This window comes from Mus caroli, chromosome 7, assembly GCF_900094665.2.
Source record: "Mus caroli chromosome 7, CAROLI_EIJ_v1.1, whole genome shotgun sequence".
Classification (NCBI taxonomy): Eukaryota; Metazoa; Chordata; class Mammalia; order Rodentia; family Muridae; genus Mus; species Mus caroli.
Window position 1 is genome coordinate 44,662,304 of NC_034576.1, and position 14,235 is coordinate 44,676,538.

The 14,235-nt window shown below is 45.8% G+C and overlaps 1 protein-coding gene across 1 annotated transcript in view; it reads left to right on the forward strand.

The window, feature by feature from the left end:
- Window positions 1-4,364, forward strand: part of LOC110298833 (sialic acid-binding Ig-like lectin 10) — a 9,775-nt gene extending 5,411 nt beyond the window's left edge. The window contains exon 12 of the mRNA XM_021168317.1: window positions 3,825-4,364. Within this exon, the coding sequence (XP_021023976.1) occupies window positions 3,825-4,091 (267 nt within the window). The 3' untranslated portion in view covers window positions 4,092-4,364. The remainder of the gene's footprint in view (window positions 1-3,824) is intronic.
- The last annotated feature ends 9,871 nt before the right edge of the window (window positions 4,365-14,235 follow it).

Consider the following 14,235-nt stretch of genomic DNA (forward strand, 5'->3'; position numbering starts at 1 on the left):
TCTCTCTCTCTCTCTCTCTCTCTCTCTCTCTCTCTCTCTCTCTCTCTCTCTCTCTCTCTCTCTCTCTCTCTCTCTCGCCCTCGCCCTCTCCCTCTCTCTCTCAGCAGATAGTAACAGTCTTCCCCAAGCAAGCTAAAGCCTTAGCATAATCTTTCGGCCCTGTTTCCCACAACTGATCCTTCACCAGATTCTCTTCAAAATACACCCAAACTGCTTCACCCCAGTCTTCCCTCAACTCTGCAGTTCATGTTTCATCTCGCAGCTGAACACCACAGCTGCTTTCTTCATTACCTCCTCTGATTCTGCTCTTGTCTCTTCCACTGCCGCAGACCCTCTGGGTCCCGTTGTCTGTGTGGAATGAGTCTCTGGTGCAGGTGGGCAAGGAGTTGGCGGGAAATGACAGACAGACTAGACACAAGGGAGTGTGGATCTGAATGTAATTTGTCAAATCGAGCATCAAAGTTTTTATACAGAAGAAAATAGGGAAGTTGGGTGACACCCCGGCAAGGTACAAAGAGGTTACTGGATTCTTACACAAAACAGAGGAATGCAAGCATGGAAGAACTGGCAGGAACCAACTGGGGTAAAACTCAGTTTACCTGGGATCCTGGAGCTGGGATCAAAACCAGCTCCACCTAACGTCCACTTAATCTTAGAAGCTAGGGGAAAGGGCTTCGTGCCCTTGCCATAGTTCCTACTCTAGTCTATTGAATAGTCCACCTTCCCCCTAGGCCATTGTAAATACTTGTGTATGGGTGTAACTCAGCTATCTATAGTTCTAAGTATCTACTCTGGTTACTCTTTAGGTCACAAACTTCCTTCTTCCTAGATAATGGTAAATTTCTGTGTAGGGCAGTGACTTAGCTATCCATGCCCAAGGTCAGATCAAGGACTGCCTAGAATCTAACTTAGCTATATGTCAAAATATCAATCTTTAGGAGCACTTGTAATAAAGCAATATTAAGGGAAAGCACACAGATCTGTTTACCAACTAAAGCAAGGACATTGGAGCATTCTTTATACAGGATACCACGGTTCCAGGAGACTAAGTTTCCATGAACTTTTTAACTCGGGACAGCGCCCAGGTTTTCGGGGCCTGTCGCACTTGTCACTACTGGAGTGGATGTAGCATTCCACTCCGTTTCTCTGCATGTGACATTCTGTAGAAACCACACAAGCACACGTTTCCTCTGGAATGGTACAGCCAGCAAAAGGAACAAAGTCTTGATGCATAGGACGATTTACTTGAGTCTGAGGGAGACACAGATGTAAAGTGAATGGTCTGTACTACATGAGTCCATTTATACCCCACTGACCAAGTTACAAAATTACAGAGACAAGGCTGAAAATGTCGCTCAGTCGGTAGAGCTCTTTTCTGCCATGCACAAATCCTCAGTCCAGAACGAGGGTGAGCAGAGTGGTGTGTGGCAAGCACTCGGGAAGTGGAGGCAGGAGCATTAGAAGGATAAGGTTGTCTTGGGCTGTACATAAAATTAAAGGCCAACCTGGACTACATGAGACGGATGACAAGTGAGTAAATGTTTTAGGGAAAGGAGAGTGGTAAGTGAGACTCTGAAGGACAGCAAGGGGGTTGGGTGACCCTGGGCCCTGAATCTTGTTTGTAGCCATCACATGTGCTTAACTGTGCTAGTTAATGAGAACAGCAACAAAGGACCCCAGGCCGGGCCTATACTTATTCACTTAGGGAGCAACCTTGAGGTCACACAGATCCTTGCACACGCCCAACTCAGGAGCAGAACCCTGAGCACGCCCAGCTAAGGCACACACTCCTGGGTATGTCTCACTACAGAGCATGCCTCTGCTCAGCTTAAGGTCATAGGTAAAGAAGAAAACATGACAGAAGTGCCTTTGGGCATGCTCAGACTGGCCTATAAAAAAATGGATAGGAACACTTTGAAGGTGAGTTAAACAGGAGTCTCCCCATAGAAGGCAGGTAACAAAGTTCATTGTTCAGATATCAGCAACGTGTGAATATTGTGTCGCAATTAAGGTGTGAACAGTGGAAAACCGGAGTAAGGGCACAGGGATCTTGCACAGAGTACAGAACGTGGCACTACTTCTGTGACATTTTGTTTTTCAAAGAGATTCTTATGTAGCCCAGGCTGGCCTCAAATTCCCTTCATAGCTAAGGATTTTCCTGTATAGCCAAGGACAACCGTGAACTTTTTATCCTCTTGTTCCCACCCCCCGAGTGCTGACATAAGAAGTGTGTGCCATCATGCTTGATTTATGTGGCACTGAGCATGGAACCTAAGGCTTTGTGCATGCTAGGCAAACACTCTGCCCTGAGCGACACCCTTGGCCCTACTTTTGACATTTTTACACCTCAATTCCCTATTAACCTCCTCTCCCCTTCCCCAGCCCTGCCCCACCCCGTGATCGCTTCTTTGGATTTCCAGTGCCATTTTGGGGACCTCTTAGTAGACACTTCCACTTGTCTTACTAGACTAACTGTGTAGTGAGATAGAGCACCCTGTACTTTTAGTTTCAAACTTTAATCTTTATTTAGTATTATTTATCAGTAGTATTATTGGGAGCTGTGCATTCATGCCAAGTGAACATTCAGAGGTCTGAGGACAACATCTCAGGAGTCAGATCTCTCTCAATTTTAGATGCCAGGGATGGAACTCAAGTCTGCAAGCTTGTACTATAAGCACCTTTACCCACCAAGCCATTCTTCTGGGCCCTACCTTGTTCATTCATTCATTCATTCATTCATTCATTCATTCATTTTACTTATTCACTTATTCACTTTACATCCCACTCACTGCCCCCCTCCTCGTCACCCTCTCCCACAATCCTCCTTCCCCCATGCCCAATCCCCTTCTCCTCTGAGCAGGTGGGGGTATCTTTCTCAAGCACACAGCTCCAGACTCTGTTAGAATAGTTAAATGTGTTGTTTCCTTCCTTCCTTGGGAGAGTTTTTCCCTGAAACTGCATGGCTCCTGGCTCCTGGCTCCCTTTAATGCTCTTTGCTTGATTATCACCCCACCATAAATGCCCAGAATGACCTGTCATTTATTGTCCACTTTAGCATTTATATGTAATAATTATGCCTATTGATAGGTACAGTGTGCCACTCTACTCACACACACAGCACATTGATCAAATTGGGGTAATTAACATAAGCTCTCTATCTCAGAATTAAGTATTTCTTTGTGGTAAGACTATCTAGTCTATAGCTATAACTCTACTTTTTATTTTGTTTAAGTTTTGTTGAGATAAACTTAAACAAACTTAAACTTAATTCTGGCTAGACTGGAACTCAATATGTAAAACAGGCTGCCCTCAAACTTATAGAGAAACACCCGGCCCTGTCTCCTGAGTGCTGACATTAAAGGCATGCACCATGCTCAGCTTTATACTTTATTTGTACTCTTAATTATGTGTGCATGTGAGTGCATGTGTATGTGTGTGTGTGTGTATGTGTGTGTGTGTGTGTGTGTGTGTGTGTATACACATTATGGGTGCAGTTCTTGAAGTGGCCAGAAAAGGGCTTGGATTCCCTGAAGTTAGGTGGTTAGGATCTGCTGGGAGAGGCTGCTGTAAGTCTGAGTTTGGGTCCTCTGGAAGTGCAGCAAGCACTCTGAACTGCTGAGCCATCTCTCTAGCCTGGACTTCTGCTTTGATTTCTTCACAGTGTTCATCACTTGCCTTCATTAGATTTTTGTTCATGTGCTGTTTGTTCCTTGATTCCTGTGACTCTAAAGCTAGAGCCCCAGTTCCCAAGTCAGAGGCTGGCACATGCTAGGTGCACAGCTGCTTGCTGCGTGAATAATGATGCATACTTGCTCTCCCCTCAGGCTCGAAATTGGAAAGCTGAACCAGATGCCCCTTCTAGGAGCTCACCCCTGGACACTCACTTCCCTAAACCAAAGAAGAAGCAGAAGGACCCACATTTTACATACCCTGGTTGCCCAGATCCCAAATCGTCCTCTCAGGCCCCAGTCTCTGAGAATAACCCCGAAGAACTCCACTATGCTGCTCTCAACTTCTCCCGCCTGAGACTGCAGGAGACCCAGGATCCCCAAGACACCTATTCGGATTACACAGAGGTCAGAGTCCACTGAGGGTGTCCTGGGCCTTAGGACTGAGACCTAAATGGTAAAGTAGTTTAGGGATCCTCCAAAAGAAAGCAGATGCTCACCTTAAAAATAATCCTGGGGGTAGGGGGTGTTAAATATGCTTGCCACCAAGCTTGATGAACTCTTAAGATTGATCCCAAGGATCTGCATCGTGGAAGGGACCTCCCACAAACTGACCTTTGACTCCCCACATGTGCACTGTGGCTCACGCCTATGCACGCACACACATGTAAGTTAATAAATAGATGTACAAAACAATTTTCTAAAGATGATGGCTCCTGTTTGGGTATGCTCTAAGTGTGTCTCTCAAAGGCTTATGTGGGGGAAGTGTGGCCCTCTCGGTGGCAGGGAAGAGGTGATGTGTGCTTTTTCAGGAGTGGGACATGGTAGAAGGTGTTAGGTCTTAGGTCATTGCACACCCCTTGTAAGGAGTCAGTGCTGGTTTCACAGAGTGGACCAGTGTAATCTCGAGCAAGGAGATTACAAGTTTGGTAGCCAAGCTTTCTTGATCTTCCCATGTTTTATCGATCTCTCATACACTCCTACCAAGATGCCGTCTGTCATGTTGTGGTGTAGGCACACGGCCTTCATCAAGGCCTATGGAAGATTTCAAAATATCAGTCAATAGTTGCTTTTAGTGAGAAAAAGCCTACCCAATCCTGTCTTCAAGGAAGAAGAAGCAAGAAGTCATCCAGCTTAAATACTGAAGCAAAAAGCACACCGATCTTCTTAGAGCCTCTTCCTTCTTTTTTTTTTTCCTCTCTTTTTTTTCTTTTTTTTTTAATTAGGTATTTTCCTCATTTACATTTCCAATTCTATCCCAAAAGTCCCCCATACCCTCCCCCCCACTCCCCTACCCACCCATTCCCACTTTTTGGCCCTGGCGTTCCCCTGTATTGGGGCATATAAAGTTTGCAAGTCCAATGGGCCTCTCTTTCCAGTGATGGCCGACTAGGCCATCTTTTGATACATATGCAGCTAGAGTCAAGAGCTCCGGGGTACTGGTTAGTTCATCATGTTGTTCCACCTATAGGAGCCTCTTCCTTCTTATCTTGGTGTCTTAGTTAGGGTTTCTATTGCTGCAAGAAAACACCAGGACCAAAAATCATGTTGTAGAGGAAAGGGTTTATTTGTCTTACACTTCCATCTCTCTTTTCATCACCAAAGGAAATCAGGACAGGAACTCAAACAGCACAGGAACCTGGAGGCAGGAACTGATGCAGAGGCTGTGAAAGGGTGCTCCTTACTGGCTTGCTTCCCATGGTTTGCTCAGTCTGGCTTCTTATAGAATCCAGGACCACCTGCCTATGGCTGACCCTCTCTCATCAATAACTAATTAAGAAAATGCTATATAGCTAAATCCAATGGATGCATTTTCCCAATTAAGGTTCTATCCATTCAGATAACTCTAGTTTGTATGTCAAATTGACATAAGTCTAGCAAGGATACTCAGTTAGTTTTTTATTACTGTAACAAAACACCATGACCAAGACAACTTATGAAAGAAAACATTTAATCTGAAGGCTCATAGTTCCAGAGAGTTATGAGCCCATGATCATAATAGTAGGAATAGTGGCAGGCAGGCAGGCATGCTGCTAAAAACAACAACAAAACAACAAACAACAACAAAAACACAAAACAAAACAAAACAAAACAAAAAAAACAAAAAAACCCGAAAAACAATTGAGAGCTATATCCTGATCTACAAGCACAAGGCAGAGAACGAGAGCTAACTGGGAATGCTGTGGGCTTTTGAAATCTCAAGCTCACACTCAGTGATATACTTCCTCCAAGGCCACATTCAGTGAGCTCTGGCTTTGACTGAGTCTTAGTTGATTGACTCACCCTATGTCCTAGTTATGTTTCTATTGCCGTGAAACATGAAGAAGAGAGCTAAGTCAGAATGGTGTGGACTTTGAGACTTCAAGCCTATCACCAGTGACACACCTCTTCCAACAACACCTTCTGCAACAAGACCACATTGCTTAATTCTTCCCAAATAGTTCCACCAACCTGGGACCTATGTATTCAAATATATGAGTGTATAATAGGGGCCATTTTCATTCAAGCCACCACACTCTGACTCGCTGAATAAGAAGAGTGTTGGAGATTATTCCTGACATAACCTCTCCCCCCACCCCCCCCCCCCCCCCCCCCNTCTCTCTCTCTCTCTCTCTCTCTCACACACACAGACACACACACACACAAACATACCCATAAAATGGGACAAATTGTAGGGTGGACACTGGCTGGAAGGGTCCTCAAAAAGCAGGGTCATCAGGAACATAAGGATGGGAGATCTTATTATAGTCTGCTTCAACTAGGAAACTACCCTCGAATGTCTCTTTGGCCTTGGAGTTTATAAGTCTGTGTTACTAAAGCAAGAGACTTGGGCAGAGGTCAGTTATTTCAAAATACATGAGTTAAAGTCATGACTTCTGCAATAACGGCTGAGGACTTGAGGGAGAGGTGCTATTACCCAGAACTCTCAGGGACTAGCCGTGTTCTGTTGATGGGTGGGGGTGGAGAAGAACACCAGGCTGGGAGTCAGGAGACCCAGCTTGAATTTGAGGGATGGCCACAATCCCTCTTCAACCAGCCTATCAGGGACCAATACACACATGTAAGCACAAGACAGCTTTATTCTGCTAATGGCTGATCCAGGTTTGTTCTGTTAAAATTCTCTCCTGGGCCAACATAATGGCTTAGCAGGTTAGAATACTTCCCACCACACCCAGAGGCCTGAGTTCAATCCTCAAGACCCACCTGTTGGAAGGACAGAGGTGACTCCCCCAAGTTGTCCTCTGACCTTCAGACACAAAATATAATTTTTAAAAAGACTCCGTTTTATTGTGTTTTTGAACTCTTTTACTCACTAGTGATTTGTTTAGTTTTAGTTTCTTTTTGCTTGCTTATTTGCTTTTTTAGACAGAACCTCCCTCTCTGTGTAGCCCTCACTGGTTTGCAACCCACTGGGTCAACCAAGGTGGCCCTGAACTCATGGAGATCTTCCTTACTCTGCTTCCTCAATGCTGGAATTAATAGAGTGTGCCAACATGCCTGGCTAGCTTTTGGGTGTGTGTGTGTGTGTGTGTGTGTGTGTGTGTGTGTGTGTGTGTATGTGTGTGTTTACATGTATGTATAGTCTGGCCTCAAGCTACATATGTACCAAAATATATCTGATAAATTATTTCTCTGCCAGAGAAATGAGCCAATTCAAGACAGATGATGAGATGAGATGAGATGAGATGAGATGAGATGAGATGAGATGAGATGCAGGTTTATTGGGAAGCTGTTCTCAGGTGAGTTCACTGGCACCAAGGACAGAGGCCAGGGAAGTCACCACAGGGAGGGGAGCAGGAAGAGGAAAAAGAAGGAGAGAAAGGAAAAGAAGAGAAAAGGAGAGTGAGTAGACCAAACTGTCTGGATTATATAGGGAAGACCCTCTGGAGAAAGGGCAGCCTAGCCCCCTGGCTGGAAAGTTGATGGTTGGGGGTTGGATATGCCAGGTAGGGACTGAAGGATGCTGGGAAAACTCAGAGGCCAGGTCTGCTTTGGCATGTAAGCCATGCACCTCAGTCCCTTGTCCCGTGGCCTAAAACCAAACATAACCCAGAACCTCTGGTCCTCTGGTTCTATCTCTCAAATGGTGGTTCACAGCATGTGCCACCACACCTGGATTATGAAGTGCTGGAGAGCGAACCTGGGGCTTTGTGCACATTAAGCAAGCACTTTACTAGCTGAGTCACATCCAAAACCCAGTCAGCCAGTTCTGATTTTTTAGACAGCCCAGACCTGGTGAGGATTTAGCAGGCAAAGGTATCTGCTGCCAAGCTGATGGATAACTTGAGTTCTACCCCTGGGACCCAAAGGATGGGAGGGGAGAATTAACATATACAATGAATAACAAAAGCAATAAAGCTTAACCCACCAGCCCTAAATCAAAAGTTTAAGCACAACTCGAATTCCGGTTTCTCTCCCCCATCCAACACTGGTTTACTGTGACCCCTGACCCTAGAAGGAGCAGTCCCACTTCTTAGCCTTGTTCAGCAAAGTCTTGGGGCTACAATGACCACTAATGGGATAAGTGATTCTTGATCAAAATGGCTACAACTGTAGCCTCTCTTGGCTGAAGCTGGGCTTTTGACCCTCTGCATGGTGAGTATCCAGAAATGGGCTTTCCTTGGAGCAAAGCTAGGAAGACACGGTTGGCTACAGCTCAATTTTTTTCAATTTTTCAGTCTTGGGCAAGGCTATAAATAAACATTTATTCACTTATTTTATGGAGATGAGTGTTATGCCTGCACATCTTTAAGTTTGCTATGTCTGGTGCCTGGGATAGTCAGAAGAGAGCATCAGATCCCAGAAACTGGAGTTACAGGTGGTTGTGAGCTGCCATGTGGATACTGGGAACTGAACCCAGGCTTTCAGAAGAGCAGCCAGTGCCCTTAACTGCTGATCCATCTTACCAGCCCCTCAATAGAGATATTTCCATTTAGGCTTAATTAAAAGACTCAGAGGGAAAGATAAAATACCTGAGGACATGGGTGTAGGCTTCTCTAAGAGAGAGTTGTGGGTTCTTTTGTCTCTTGATAAGAGAATAGGGTCCTCTTGCTAGGCATCGTGGTGCACACCTTTAATGCAGCACTTGGGAGCCAGAGGCAGGTGGCCTTCTGTGGGTTTGAGGCCAACCTGATCTACATAGTGAATTCCAGGGACCCAGCCTCAAAATAACAACAGGAACAACAGAATAGAACTCCACAACTTGTCCAGTTTCACCACTGTGTGATAGCACATAGCCTATTGATGTGTGGGGGGAACATGGATTAGTTAATGCTTGCCTAGCATGTGTGGGACCCTAGGTCTAATTACCAGTGTCACAGAAGGGGGCCATGACAGCACACTCTTGTAAGGAGGATCAGGAGTTTAAGATCAGCTTTTGCTACATAACAAGTTTGAGGCCAGCATGAAAAACATGAGACTCTCTTAAATGTTGCACAATAAGTAGTGGCATATGCCACTAACCCGAGGGCATATACCTTTGAGCATGAGCCCCGACTGTTTTATAGAGAGTTCCCAGCCCATTAGGGCTCTCATAGTGAGGCCCTGTCTTAAAACAAAACAAAACAAAACAAAACAACAATTGTCAATCTACAAAATAAATGAATGAATGAATGCACCTTAGTCTAGTCTTACATCTTGACTTCAAATTCAGTCCAAACCCTGTAACCTCCTTCCCCACCTAACATAGGTTCACACTGGTACCTTGCCAGGTGTTGAACATTCCAGCACTTTGCAAAACAGCGGGGAATAACTTTCTATCATTTATAAGTTACACAGTTTGTGACACTCTCTTTTGGGTGTGAAAACAGCTTCCGAAGCAGGAGGAGGTGACAGTGGCCCCATTCCCATCCCATTCTGAAGACAACTGAAGAGAAAAATGAGGACTTGGGCCCCAGTGAAAACTCCCACACCTGCACCAGTGGCCTCCGCCTCTAGAGGGCAGCACAGCATATGCAGCCATGCCTTAGCATAGCAGTCAGCAGCACTCTCCTAAGGGCAACCCCCAGAGGATACTTTCTCCTACACTGCTCACCTAGTCTATCATACCCCTCCCCCATGTCCCCCAGATGTCCTGACACGAAATCTTAGTGGCAACTTTGACTTGTCTTTATCATTTCCTTTATCAAGAGCTCCTGAACATTTTCCATCCTGAATGTGATAGTGCAAGCTGTTTCCTCCACTGTCCCAGCTAGTGCTGAGCTGACAATGTTGTCTGAGTTGTGTGTGTGCCTCTCTCCCCTCCCCCTCCCCCTGCTCTGTGTGTGTGTGTGTGTGTGTGTGTGTGTGTGTGTGTACACGCGAGAGAAATAGATACCAGGCTGAGAAGACAACTCTGTTGGTATCCTGAGTTTGATCTGCAGAACCCAAATTCAAGGATAAACAAATAAACGACCTTCAAGACAAACCTGGTGATCTGATTTCCATCCCCAGAACCCACATGATGGAAGAAGAATGCCAATTACCATAAGCTGGCCTCTGATGTTCACTCTCCATTACAAACGCATGTGGTTACATGCGTGCCCGCATGCACACAAACGCGCACACAGGCACGGCACTATTCCCTTATAATCCCAGTGCCAGGGACACTGGGGCAGACAGATTCCTAAAGGTTGATGGCAATCTGCCCACTTCACTAGTGAGAAACCTGTCTCAAAAAAAAGTGAGTGGAGAATGATAACCCAAGACTATCCTTTTACCTCCACTCGTAAGTGTATGCATATGCATGGACAGAGATGGAAAATATAAACACCTGTGTCTCTGGACAAGCAGCAAGCAGCATGCTGAGCCCTCTGTACTACTTTGCAACAAAGCAAGATCTTAAAAGCTGGAGGAGAACTAATTTGGCTCAGGGGTCACACAGCTTTGCCTAGTCAAGAGGAGAGTCTTCACTTCAGTAAGCAGGCTGGAGGTCACACCCACAACAGCAAGTCCCCACGGCCTCTTTCTCTACTGATTTCTAAGCCCCTGGGACCCTCTTAATGACTTTTAGATGAACTTGCTAAACCCTTCTGACCAATTACATTCTCTTTCAGGGACAGAACAAAAAGTCACTGGAGTTTGCAGCAAACCCCAGAGCTGAATTACTGGCTTTCTTACCCAGAGTCACTTGCTTGCTCAGATTAGGAGCTGGGAACAGTTTACTTCCTGGGTACAAAGAGGTATGGCCTCCACCTACCAGAACCAAGGGAAGGAAGCTGCCTTTAAAGGGCCAGGTACATAGCCAGCCAGTTTGGAGAGTTCCTCTTGTTCCAAGTGGAGCTGAACCTGGAGGGAGGGAGGGAGGGAGGGAGGGAGAGAGAGAGAGAGAGAGAGAGAGAGAGAGAGAGAGAGAGAGAGAGAGAGAGATCCCTCCAGTCTGGGAATGGGCATACAGGGACTCTGAGAGCCTATGTGTCTGCTCAAGGTCACACAGTAGGTAAGTAACAGATCAGGGAACAGAAGAGGAGCTGGAGCTTCGCTCAGAGGGACAGTGACTACCTAACATGTGCGAACCCCTAACACCGAGAAGACAAACAAGAAAGTTGTGTCATCTTCATTTGGGGGTACTCACTCCAGCAGTCCGATGGGATGGCCTGCTTCCCAAACACTTCTCAACTTGGCCTTCAGCTCCCAGGTTCACTACACATCAAAAACCATTCTCTGTGTGGCCCAGGCAGACCTGGAACTTGCCTAGGTTGATCCCAACCTCTTGTCTCTGTCTGCTTCACCAGTGGTAGGATTAAAGCTGTATACCTACAGCCCAAGCCCTTCCATTCTCTTACAGTGAAATTGGGCTGAGGCATACAGGTCAGTGGTAGAAGACTTGCTGGGGATGCCAGAGGCCTATATTCCATCCCAATAGTAAAGAAAGAAAGAAAGAAAGAAAGAAAGAAAGAAAGAAAGAAAGAAAGAAAGAAAGAAAGAAAGGAAGAAAGAAAGAAAGAAAGAGGAGGAGAGGGGGAGAGGGGGAGAGGGAGAAAGGGAGACGGAGGGAGGGAGGGAGGGAGGGAGGGAGGGAGGGAGGGAGGGAGGGACTATTTACTGCAATGCCAGCACTGGAAAGGCAAGAGTCAGAAGGATCAGGAGTTCAAGATCACCATCGGCTACATAGCAAATTTGAGGACAGCCTGAGCTACATGAGATTCAGGAAAGAGAGGGGAAGGGAGGAAGGAGATAGGAAAGGAGAGGGACATGGGGGAAAGGAGGCAACAGAATGGAGGCGGTGGGTAGTGGAAGAACAGAAGAGCATTGGATGAGCACTTGCTGAGACTGTGAGGTTTGGAACTAGAGAAACATCTCAGTGATTAAGAGAACTTGCTGTTCTTGCAGAGGACCAGGGTTCAAGTCCCAGTACCCACATGGCAGCTCACAATCATCTGCAATACGAGTTCCAGGGGATCTGATGCCATCCTCTGGCTTTCTCAGGTACTGCATGCATGTGGTGCACAAATAATGCAGGCAAAATACCATACCTGGAAAGTAATTTTTAAAAAGAAGCCTTAGTTTTGTTTCCAGCATCACAAAATCTTAGGCTGGGCATGTAGCTAGTAGGTAGAGAGCATCCCTAGCATGTACAACATCCTTGGTTCAATCCCCTACACTGCATACAACATGAGCAGGGGCACACATCTCCAATTCTAACACTTGGGAGGTGGAAGCATGTAGACCAAACTTCATCTTCAGCTACATAGTGATTGTGGGACCTACCTTATCTTCACGAACCTTTGCCCCTCCAAAACAAAAAAGAAAAAACAAAAAACAAAAAACAAAACAACAAAACCTAAATTAATTAATTAAATTGAAAAAATAAAAATTCCAGCCTTTTCCTTCCTTATTCCTATGCGTGCTGTGACCAGAGACCTACTCTGTTTTGTCCACTAGAGCAGTGGTTGGTTGAGTTTTCTTTTGTTTTTGAAATGGAGACTTGTGTAGCCCAAGTTGGCCTGGAATTCCCTGTGTAGCTGAGGATGACCTTGAACTCTTGATCCTGCTACCATGATGGTAGTAGCATCACGGCCAACTTTCAATAAATATTCCTTAGGTAAACAGAGAGAAGGGCAAAGGCTTCTTCAACCAACTGCAGTGGCAGTAAGGAGACCGCAGTGTCTCTGGATAAGGGGCTGGAGGAATGACTTAATGGTTAAGGACGCTTGCTGCTCTTACAGATGACCTGAGTTCAGGTTCCCCTGCAACTTCAGCTCCAGGAAGCCCAACCCCCTCTTCAGGCCTCTGCAGTTACTGTGCTTACATAGACATACATGCACAGGGGCAGACACATAACTGAAAATAAGAATAAACTTCTAATGGCAGTATGCTGGCTAACATGAAGTCGATAGCTCACTTTATGTTTAAACGTTTAAAAATGATTGTGTTTTTGCTTTGCAGAGAGCTGTAAAGGAAAAATTCGGTATCCAAGGTTAAGGGGTGTTAAAGGTTACTCCTCTAATTGCCTGGTCTTGTACAGGTTTTTTAAAAAAACTGATGCTTATGCAAGATAATAGGTTGTAAGATCCACTGCTGCTTTTCTGTCTGTAAGCAAAAGCTTTTTTGCTCCAGATAACCACTTTCTTCTTGTAGGTAAACAGAATGTGATTTTACGTTCCTTGACTTTACAAACCCCCGAAGGATGTAGCTGGACTGTATTTGGGGATCTCAAGTCCTGGGTGTAGCTAAACAAAAGTAGCTAAACAAAAGCCTCTTCTTTGTTTACAATTTTTTTTTTTTTTTTTTTTTTGGTTTTTCGAGACAGGGTTTCTCTGTGTAGCCCTGGCTGTCCTGGCACTCACTTTGTAGACCAGGCTGGCCTCGAACTCAGAAATCCGCCTGCCTCTGCCTCCCGAGTGCTGGGATTAAAGGCGTGCGCCACCACGCCCGGCTGTTTACAATTTATTAACGGTCAGACTCCGAATGACCCTAGACCCATAATAGCAGCAAGCACAGTGCTTATATATACCATAAAGAGTCTCACCAGAACCAAAGACATTGGCCCCATTTCTAAAATGAGGAAACTGAAGCAAAGAGACTGGGCAAATTTAAGGTCACAAAACAAGTTAGAGGTCATTTGTGATAGAGGCCTAAGTTTACCAGGATGCCTAGGTTTACCATGACCTACGGTCCACAGTCTAAAAGTCACAGCAATTCTTAAGATCATCCTGCGAGCAACAGAAACGCAGAGGGAGAAACAAGTGCCTAGGCCTAGATCCCTGGGTCTGTGGGAGGAGGCTGGGTCTGAATCCCGGGATCTAAGTGAGGAAGATGAAGATCTGAGGGAGGAAGGCTAGAGCCTGGACTCCTGGGTCTCTGAATAAAATAGACTGGGACTGGCCCCCTGAGTCTGAGATAGGAAGTCTTTGGTCTAGAACCATAGGTCTAAGAGACAAGAGCTGGGGTGGGAGAGCTGCTGAGTCCTGGCGTTCTCTGTCCTCCATCTAGGTGGGAAGATATTCTGGGCCGCCCAAAGGCAACGCCTTGCATCCCGTTAGCCACGCCCCCAGAACCGCCCCCTTTACTTTCAGGCCCAGCCCTTCCTTTTGCCCCTCCCTTTCCTGTTAAAGTTCCAGAAAGATCTGGAAAAGGCTTCAGACAG